Raw genomic sequence first — 11184 nt, forward strand, 5'->3', positions numbered from 1 at the left:
GAAATCCTAGCCATAACAGGATGGAAGGTCAGACATACCTCTTTATACCCCCTCCCATGTTAACTGCCATTAAGCTTTCTACCCTAAGGGATAAACAGAACCAACCTTTGAAAAGACTTGCTTGATTTCAATCAACTGCCTAGTGCTTCTCCTCTCTTTTTTTAGTTTTTGGCAAAACAACTGACCAGCATTCCTTCCTGGTAAGTGGTCACCAACCATGGAGTGGTTCTCGCCAGTCTATAGAGCCTGTGCACAGAGGATTTTCATGTCCTCTGCTTCAACTTTTGATGTCAGAGGGCTGATAACACAACCATCAAATCATGCTAATGGTGTTATTTTTTTGTACATGTGACCTGTGAAGGGGCATGAAACTCAATTGCTTATGAACATGTTTCTCCTTTCATAAATACTCATGACTTCTACTGTAGCCTATTAAATAGGTATATTTGGCCACCCCTCTCAGGTTAAATTCCTGTTCTTGTTTCCTTTTCCTCAAAGTACACACTTTTAGCTTCTATTAATAGCTGAGGCTATTTCCACCCAGCCTGTCAGAATGGCCACCCTGAAGATTGCAACCCTTTATAAGAAATAAAGCTTTCCTTTCCAAATTTATGAACCTTATCATTCTTCAGTTGACAGCCTTTTCTCTAATTAATCAATCTGCCTTATGTCAGTGACTTTTCAGCAAACTTTTAGGGGGCTAAAGGCCTTGTTTCCTACAGCCTTGATGGCTGTTTTTTGTTTGTTTGCCTGTTTGTTTATTTTGAAACAGGGTCTTGGTTGGTCACCCAGACTAGAGTGCAGTGGCATCTTCATAGCTCACTGCAACTTCAAACTCCTGGGCCCAAGCAATCTTCTTTCCTCAGCCTCTCAAGTAGCTGGAACTACAAGTATGTGCCACCATACCTAGCTTATTTTTCTGTTTTTTTGTAGAGATGGGGTCTTGCCCTTGCTCGGGTTGGTCTAAAACTCCTGGTATCAAGCAATCTTCTTGCCTTCGCTTCCAAATTTTTTTTTCATAGTTCAGACAGTTTAATGCTCTCAACCTCTGTTACCATTGCCCACTGTCCTCCATGAGGTCCTTGGCCCCAGGGCACTGCTCACACAGGAGCCCCGGACTGTGCACAAAAGCATGCCCACCATTAGCACCACCTTTCCTACACAATGCCCAGCACTTGGAGGGCTGCCTTTTTCACTTCTGGGACACCTGGGGCAGACAGAAGAAAAGGATTCCTCTGAGGAAGAAGAGCAAGAGGGCCAGAGACCAAAGGGTGAACAGAAGGAAGAACAGTCCTCTCATGCTAGAAATGCTAGAAGGTGAACAAAGACAAAACAGCTGCTAGATGCAGTGGCGAGGTAATGGGCTCAGATTTCTGACTTCCCTTGGCTAAGGGCCTCTACTGGAAGGCAGGCAGATGGCCTGGTATAACAGGGGCTCTAAGGCAGGTCAGAACAGCATTAAATGGCAAAGTACACTTGTACCTGACACCTCATGGATGACAGTTATCATTCTACTCCCCCCAATGTGGTCATAGTCCAGCAATCACAAGACAAATGAGCATAGACTAGGGGATGACCTTCCCAAGAGGGGTCAGCTTCCCCACTGCCTGCCCACCCATCAGGGGTGACTCCCTACTACAGCCAACTGAGATGTTCCTCCTCGTAGCACTGGTAGTTGATGAAGGCATGAACAACTATGTCCAGCCTAATGGCTGCTTTTAATATTAACTCATTCCATCTTATAAACAGAATAACCCACTCAAATAGATATAATTCTAAAAGCATTGACTATTAAGTAGATTTTAATAAAAGTTACTAAAAAGTAAGGATTATATAATATCATTAAATGTCTAGTCACTGCTATTTTTCTCATTTTCTACTCTCTATCTCTGTTTCTCCAGCTAGGTTCTTTTCTCTTATCCCTCAATCCTTGTAACACCTTCTACTCTCAAGAATTCCACTCTTTAGATGAAATGATTTCTCTTCTATCCTCTCCAAACTAAGTTCTTCACACCAGCTCTTCAGGTTTTTCTAATACTATAATTCATGCCAAAAAAGGTTCCATCCTATTTTATTTATTTTTGAGACAGGGTCTTCCTATGTTGCCCAGGCTGGTCTGGAACTCCTGGCCTCAAGTGATCCTCCCACCTCAGCCTCCCAAATTGTTAGGATTGCAGGTGTGAGCCATCATATCCAGCTTTCTTCAGTTTTTTATAAGCATTGACTCTGAAATGTATCCTCCCCAGAACAGTGGGGAGGAGGAAAGGGAGTTGAAGTTTGAAAATAAGTGTTAACACACTATAGATTCTCTCTCTCTCTCTCTCTCTCTCTCTCTCTCTCTCTCTCTCTCTCTCTCTCTCTCTCTCTCTCTCTCTCTCTCTCTCACACACACACACACACACACACACTTTGAAGTAAATTCCCCCAGCAGCAGTAGTTGATATGTTTCTTCTCTTTAGGCAATTTACAAAGGAAAAAAAAATTCATCTGGTTAAATATCTGTACACTGTCACATTCATAAATTGGGTTAAATCAAGGAGGTCAGGGAAACAGAAACTAAACTTTGTATATTTTTGCCAAAAAAAAAAAAAATGCTGCCTATTACACAGTTTCAAAATAGCTGCTATATGTGGACTTAGGTTTATACTTAAATGCTAAGATAAGTGATTTGGCCAATATTAAAGGAAGAACTGATGAATTCATAATAGGTATTATAGAATAACTCATGAATGTCATCAAGGCAAAAATTAAACGAAGAATTAATGGAGAACATCTGACTTGCCTTTAGTAATAATGATAGCCATCATAAAAATACTATGCTTTTGAAGAGAGTATTATACTTTTAAAACTACTCTACATATTGCCTTCAGCTGTAAGTTCTTCCATAACTTGTATTAAAAACAGACTTTTCATATTGAAATTTTTCATGTTCCTCATTAGCTTTCCTCATTTGAGAGAATATAAAAAAATTTGGTTTTCCCTATAATGGTTAATTTGGCTATTCATGACATAAACTGAAGTTAAATTTTCTAAGCAGGTTTATAAATGAAAAAGAAGAAGGCAATGAATGTAATGTAATGATTTGGGGCATTTCAGTTAACAGTGCTATTGTTTATTATTTAAAGCATAGTATAATCTTTTTAAAGCACTTTACTGAAGTATGACTGACATACAAAAAGCTGTACATAGTTAATGTATATTATCTCATGAGTTTGCAGATAAGTATAAACTCATGAAAGCATCACCATAATCAAGGCCATAAACATATCTATCACCACAAAAATTTCCTCCTGCCTGCCCTCTTTTATTTATATTTTTTTCATTTTTGTGATAAGAACACTTAACATAAGGTCTACTCTCTTAGTAAATTCTTAGGTATACATTACAATATTGTTAACCATTGACATTGAATAGTAAAACTACAGAATTTATTCATTTCCTGTGACTGAGACTTTGTACTGTTTGATCAGCATGTCCTCATTTTCCTCACCCTTTCCCCAACGACCACCTTTCTTCTGTCTGTTTCTATGAGTTTAACTACTCAAGATTCTTCATATAAGGTTGGATTATGCATTATTTGTCTTTCTATGTCTGGCTATTTCACCTACCATACTGTTGTACAGGATCATCCATGTTGATGTAAGTGGCAGGACTTCTTTCTTTTTTAAACCTGAATAATGTTCCCTTATAAGCATATATCACATTTTCTTTATCTTTTCATCAATTCATATATTTATGTTGTTTCTATATCTGGGATACCATAAACAATGCTGCAATAAACATGAGAGTTCAAATATCCCTTAGAGATTATGATTTCAATTCTTTTGGATGTATACCTAGAAGGGAGAATGTTAGATCTTATTATAGTTCTATTTTTATTTTTTTTTGAGGAAATTGCATGCTATTTTTCATAGTGGCTGTACCACTTTACAATTCCACCACTGTATACAATATTTTCTTCATAACTTTGCAAATTTTTGTTACCTTTTGTTTTTTCTTTCTTTCTTTTTTCATAATAGCAATTCTAAAAAGTTTGAGATGACATCTCATTGTAGTTTTGATTTGCATTTCCCTGATCATTAGTGATATTGAATACCTTTTTTATATCTGTTGGCCATTTGTGTGTCTTCTTTGGAGAAATGTCTATTCAGTTACTTTGCCCATTTTAAATCAGGTTATTTGATTTTTTGTCATTGGGTTGAATAAGTTCTTACATATTTTTAACATTAACACTTTATAGATATATGATATCCACATATTTTTTCCCATTTTATAGGTTGCATTTTCATTTTGTTGATTACTTGTGCTGTGCAGAAGCTTTTCAGTTTGATGTAATCTCAGATGTCTAATTTTGCCTTTGTTGCCTTTATTTTTGGGGGTTATACTCAAGAAATCATTGTAAAACACAATCTCAAGAAGTTTTTTTCTTTATATTTTCTTCTAAGAGTTTTATGATTTCAGGATTTACATTTAAGTTTTTAACCCATTTTGAATTGACTTTTGTGAATGGTATAAGATAAAGATCCAATTTTATTCTTCTGAATGCAGATATCCAGTTTTACCAACACTATTTGTTAAAGAAATTATCCTTTATTTTTAGCATATTATTGGCATCTTGTTGAAGATCAATCTAACATATTTTCCTGGGTTTATTTCTGAGCTTTCTTTTCTGTTCCATTAGAGTATAAGTGTGTCTTTATGCCATTACAATACTGTTTTGATTACTATAACTTTATAATATATTTTTAAATTAGGAAGTGTGATGCCTCCAGCTTTGTTCTCTTGTTCAAAATTGTTTTGGCTATTCAGAGTATTTTATGGCCCCAAATGAATTTTCAGGCTATTGTTTTTCCTATTGTATAAAAAATGTCCTTGGGATTTTGACATGAATTGTATTTTGTCTGTACATCATTTTTAGAAGTATAAAAATTTTAATAATATTAATTCTTCTTATCCATGAATACAGGATGCCTTTCTATTTTATTTGTGTCTGCTTGAATTTCTTTCATTGGTGTTTTATAGCTTTCAGGGTACAAGTCTTTTACCTCCTTGATTATGTTTATTCCTAAGTCTTTTATTATTTTTGATGTTATTATAAATATGATCATTTTATTAAATTATTTTTCTGAAAGTTTGTTATTGGAGTATAGAAATACAACTGATTTTTGTATGTTGAGTTTATGTCCTACAACTTTACTGAATTCCTTTTTAGTTTAAACAGTTTTCTTGGGGAATCTTTAGAATTTTCTATATATAAGATTATTTCATCTGGAAACAGATATTTTACTTCTTCCCTTCTAATTTAAATGTTATTCATTTATTTATTTATTTTGCCTTACTTCAGTGTCTAGAATTTCCAGTAGTATGTAGAATAGATGTAGCAGGGGTGATCATCCTTGCCTTTTTCCCAATCTTAGAAAAAAAGCTTTTATCTTGTTTCCATTGAGTATGATTTTAGCTGTTTGTTTTTCATGCATGGCCTTTATTTTGTTGAGGTAAGTTCCTTTTATACCTAATTTGTTGAGAGATTTTATCATTAAATAGTATTGAATTTTATCAAATGTTTTTTCTGCATTTATTGGGATGATCATGTGATTTTTATTCTTCTTCTATATGTATGAATATTATAATGTTAATCACGCTTTATTTCATTTATATTCTTTCTTCTCTCTCCTCAGTTTTAGTTAATCCTTAAAATAATGTATATATATTTTTATATTTGCCAATATTTACATAATTAGATGTTTCATATAAAAAACTTTTAAACCCTTATTAACAAAAATGAGTTCTCCTTTAGTCACAGTTATAAAAGAATCAGAAGAATATCATGCTATCATAAAAAGAATATAATAGCTCTTTATCATACAAAAAAGAAAGTCTAATAGTAACTTCATTTTCTTTCTAGTCATTTTTTTTATTCTTGTTCTAGTTTGGAGTTTGTCCATAATATAAGAAAAAGTAGACATTTTACCAAAGGGTGATAATATCTTCCTAGAGGAAATAGGAGACTGGTAGGAGGACATGCCAATCAAAAGCCAGTATCATACTTAATGGAGAAAACTCAGAAACATTCCCACAACACAACAAGCATATTCAATGCTATTCTTTAATAGTCTTTATTCGATATCACTAAAGGAATTTAGAAAAGACAAAAGACATAAAAATTGAAAGGAGGAAATAAAATTGTCATTTTTATATGACATGATTATATTAGGAAAACTCAAGGAATCTTAGAACAATGATTATATACATCAAGATTTCAGTAAGTTGACTGAACACAAATTAATATACTCAAATAAGTAGTCTTTATATTTGAAAGCAATATCCAGCTAGAAAGATATTGAAAGGAAAAACAATCTCTTAAAAATTAAAAACTTTAACTACAAAAAACTATTTCCAAGAAATAAACTTTAAAAATATGCACAATCTACATTTAAAACATATATAAAATCTTCTGGGACCACAAAAGTAGACTTGGAAGATGTATCCGGATCTTAAATAGAGTTATTATTACTGTATAAACATGTCAACTTTTCCTAAGTTTACATGACCCAAATTAAAAGCATATTTTTTTCTTATAACTACACAAGCAAGGTTTTAATATTTACGTAAAAAGAAATATTGAAAGAAATCTCACCAGAAAAGTTTTGGAAACCAAAGAGCATTATGTGAAGAATAGATTATGAAATATAAAAACATTTTAAATGGTATCTTAATTAAAATTATATGGTACTGGTACTAATAAAAAAAAATCAAGCAAATACCTAGGAAAAAAATAGCAAATACAAAAAAAAGATTCAAATTCATGTGAAAAATTTTTTATGAATATGAATTTGTATGACATTTAGGTATATATGTTTAGTTATATACTGGTAACGAATTTTGTACCGTGGGTCTCCTCTTTCTATTCCAGTCTGGTGTCCTCTTCCTTGTCTGGTCTCCTCTTCTCTTCCTCTTCTGGTCTCGTCTCCTTTTCCTTGTCCAGTCTAGTCTCCTCTCCCTCATCCCAACTCATCTTCTCTTCCTCATCTGGTCGGTTCTCTGAAAATTTTTAAGTGCCGAAAATTACTGTCATTGCAATAAAATAACTGGCTACATTAAAAAAAAAAAGAAAAATAACAACAAATAAAATGAAAAGAATTTTGTACCTTGTTGGAGAAATATAAATTCTTTAGACTACTATAGGGTCAATTTCAGCAATAATTATATAAAATTAGCATGCACAAAACATTTATCCCAGCAATTGCACATTTTGAGTATTTATATATATAATCTCATAATGTATACTGAAAGATGAATGTGAGAATCTTTACTGTAGCAACGCTCATAGTAGCAAAATGTTGGAAACAGAAGAGATATTTATTAATAAAAGTAGACAACATCCATTAAATAAAATAATATGATATCACCAAAAACATTAAAATAACTCTTTATATCTATATAAAGCTATTTCAAATTTATACTAACTGGGAAAAAACACACAGAAGATAATGTTACTGATTTCATTTAAAGTTATAAAAAAGCAAATATAGGCATAAATGTCTGTATATTATTGCATTATCTCGGAAAGAATTGGTGTTTTCACTCTAGAGGGAGTACTATATTGCTGCCAGATATGCACAGAAAGAAGATGTAGTCTTTGTTATAGGTACTTTTGTACTTTATGATTGTTTGTCAAGTGAACACATTTCCTATTTTAAAAGAAAAAGATATTAGTAGTTATGCATAGAAGGGTTAGTATTTATTATTACCAGACCCAATGCTAGTTTTATCACCTATCTAGATTGGGACAGATCTAAGAGTTCTGCAAACTCTTGGAAAGCTTCTTTTGTTCGTTGTAAGCACAAAAATATGGTTTTTTTTTAAAAAAAAAATAAGCACTAACACTCCTATGTAATATGTAACCGAATGAGAAATTGCTTTGATGATGTATTAAGCTATACATCATCAGGGCCAGCTGCCACTCTGATGATGTATTAGTACAATAAATCTCATGATGTGACACATTGAAAAAGTATTACTCAAAAGAGAATGGTCTCCAAGTTAAAAACTGATTCAACATAAAATTCAAAGAGAAAACTATAGAGAAACAATTTATCTGTTGCCAAGAAGTGATATGTAAGCAAAGATGTCCTCTCAGGGCACTTCTATTTTCAGCATTAGAACTTCAGCAAGCTCAGGGGAAATCAAAACAATGTGCCCCTTCCTCCAACATCCAAAATTGATTCTGAAGATAAACGGTTAAGAGCATACCCAAGCCATCATCAGAGGAGAAAAGAAGGTACAGTGAGCACCAGACATTTAAGGGTACAGAGAAAAGGCGAAATGCCTGGGCATTAGAGACATTTCAGAAGTAGGTCTATGTATAATTTAAGTGAGAATTTGTTCTGAAGAGCTGAAAAACTGCAATGGAAATGCAGAACTCAAAACTAGAGAATCAAGTGCATGTTACAGGTCAAGTTCAAAACCAGTTTAGGAGTTCTCCCTGGATTAGAAACTGGCATGAATGAGGGAATTTTATAGGCTGGTTCACAATTTTGCCATTTATTAATTGCATGACTTCAGACATTTCAAAATAAGTTTTTGGCATACAAACCAGAAAAAGAAATGGTATTTAGATGAAAAATGCTCACTTTCATCCATTATAAGGCACTAAGAAAGTTTCCACAAAAATGTTTCTCTTTGATTGCTTAGTTTATGTGCCTGGTAATCCTTAAGTAAATACAGAATGTGATCTTTTAGATCACTTGGAAGCAATGGGAGCATCTCCCAAATCATTTATTTACTCAGTAAGTAGGTAGTACTACCTTGTGTGTATCAGAGACTACTGTCAGCCCCAAGGTAACAAGGTGAAAAAAACAGATATGGTAAGTCTTTGCCTTTGCTCATATATTGTCCCTCCTTTTTCTCCCTTGTCTAACAACAAATATCTTTCAATATTTAGCTTGTATTTCATGTTTCTCATGTAATCAGCCATGAACACATCATCCAAAGTATAATCTCCCTCTTCCAAATTTAACTGAATATCAGAATTAGAAAGAAGATCCTAATCTAGCTCAACATTTTCATTTTAGAAATGAGAAAATTGTGGCCCAGATAGGTCAACTGATGCATGCTCAGGGAACATAGTTATCAAAGTGTACATATATAAGACTTGCACCAGGTCTTCTAACTTTTATAAGAATATTTCCACTTCATCACACCAGCGTATTTATACTACTATGCCACTCATTTGGCACATGACCTACACTGTCTTGTTTTGTTCTTTACTTTCTGTGTGTATAATGTATGCTATCTCTAACTAAAGAAAAAAATTTAAGACCACATCTAATTTATCTCTGTATTTTCCACACTCCCAACTCAGGACGTAGCTATCTTTCTGACATAGAGAAGTGACTCTGCAAATGGCAGTTCATTCAACTCTCTTAAATCACTAAGTTCTGAGAGAAGAACCATGTCAAATGATGCTCTCCTCTTGCCCCCAATCCTGTCTCTATTTTTGAATAAATTGTGAGTCTATTTTAACATCATACTATAGATAGAAATTCCATCTATACGTGGAATTGTGGCAAAAAGCACTTGAAGGAAAGTCAGTGAGTTCCAAGGAAAGAACTAGTAGGTCAAGTGTTAAGCTTCCCACTCCTGTTCAGATTGATACCTTTTTTTTTTTTTTTTTTTTTTTTTAGAGTCCAGCGGCTTTTATTAGGTTTGTCTCCTATACCATGAATTCATAAGGAATAGATTCTGGCAGCTCAAGGTCCTTTCTTTGCTTCTCACAAGTGTGCTATACCTATTACGCATGAATTCACAGGGAACAGGTCCCAACACCGCAGGCTCCTTTCTGTCGCTTCTCACAAAGTGTGAAGCACCTATTATGCCATGAATTCATAAGGAATAGGTTCCAGCAGCTCGGGCTCCTTTCCATTGGTTCTCACAAAGTGTGCTTCTCTGGGTGGAGCAGGCTGTCACTTCAGTTTAACACAGGTACCTTTCTCTTTGGCTTCCTTCTTTTTCTGATCATTTTCCTTCACATGCTTCAGGAAGCTATCTCGGCTCTTAGAGTGCTTAATGTGCTCGATACGTACATTAATCCTCTTGGCAAGAATCTTGCCCTTAACTTGTTTATTTACAACAAATCCAACAGCATGCTGGGTAACGTTGTAGACTCTTCCAGTTTTGCCATGGTAACATTTGTGGGGCATGCCTTTTTGAACAGTACCCATTCCCTTGATGTCTACAATATCACCTTTCTTGTAGATTCGCATGTATGTGGCCAAAGGAACAACTCCATGTTTTCTAAAAGGCCTAGAGAACATGTATCGGGTGCCTCTCCTCTTTCCCTTTATGTTCGTCATTTTGGCGAATTACTGGAAGATGGCGGCTCCAGCCGAAAGGAAGAGATTGATACCTTTTGATCCAGAAAAGGAAAAGATCTTGAGTAAAACTTTTTAACAAACACACAGGATAAAATGGTGCCTGAAGGCCCTAATGCCAAATCTCAGTGAAATATTTGAGATTAAAAAAAAAACAAGTAAGCCAGTTGGTCAGACAGCTCAGTGGCAAAAGATAGGAAGCCTTTTATTGTAAGAATGATTTCTTTAAGAATTAGAGTGAGAAACTCCTGCAATAAGCTCTGGATAATGAAATTGTAAGATATTGCTACAAATTTCTCAGGATTATTTTAAAGATATAAACAACGCAAATATTAATTACTTATACACATAAGAAACACTCTTTACTCCTCCCCGTTTTTCGGATTTCATTTGAAAATCCAATTATACAAAAACGTAGTTTTAATTATAATATTGATTTTACTTCTTTGCTAGGAGTGGAACTAATTCAATTAGTTCTAATTATGTGCATAGAGTAGTTGGACTAATCTTTCAGGATGTTGGTCCACTAATTTCATACCACTTTTTTTCATATCCAAGTCAGAGAGGAAAATTAAGCCTCTTAAAAGCCTGAAGTTGTGCAGACTTTTAATAAAGGAAAACAAAAAAAGAGGATAAAATATTCTGCTGTAAAATGTGACAATTTGACAGTGGTTTTTCAGATGCAAAATATTGCAAATCAGATATTATTTAGCCTATGCAATTAGCAACCCCAGTAGGATTTAGAGAATTTGTAAGAAGCAAGAGGAAGACTAATGATACAGGAACAAGGAAGAAATAATGTTAAGTGGAA

General features: G+C 34.0%; 1 protein-coding gene across 1 annotated transcript; it reads right to left on the reverse strand.

The window, feature by feature from the left end:
* Nucleotides 1-9769: 9769 nt before the first annotated feature.
* Nucleotides 9770-10389, reverse strand: LOC105874223 (large ribosomal subunit protein eL21-like). The gene has a single exon (XM_076009224.1). The coding sequence runs from the start codon at nt 10353-10355 to the stop codon at nt 9966-9968; it is 390 nt and encodes a 129-aa protein (XP_075865339.1). The 5' UTR covers nt 10356-10389; the 3' UTR covers nt 9770-9965.
* Between the last annotated feature and the right edge of the window lie 795 nt (nt 10390-11184).

Source organism: Microcebus murinus, chromosome 12 (assembly GCF_040939455.1).
Source record: "Microcebus murinus isolate Inina chromosome 12, M.murinus_Inina_mat1.0, whole genome shotgun sequence".
Taxonomy (NCBI): domain Eukaryota; kingdom Metazoa; phylum Chordata; class Mammalia; order Primates; family Cheirogaleidae; genus Microcebus; species Microcebus murinus.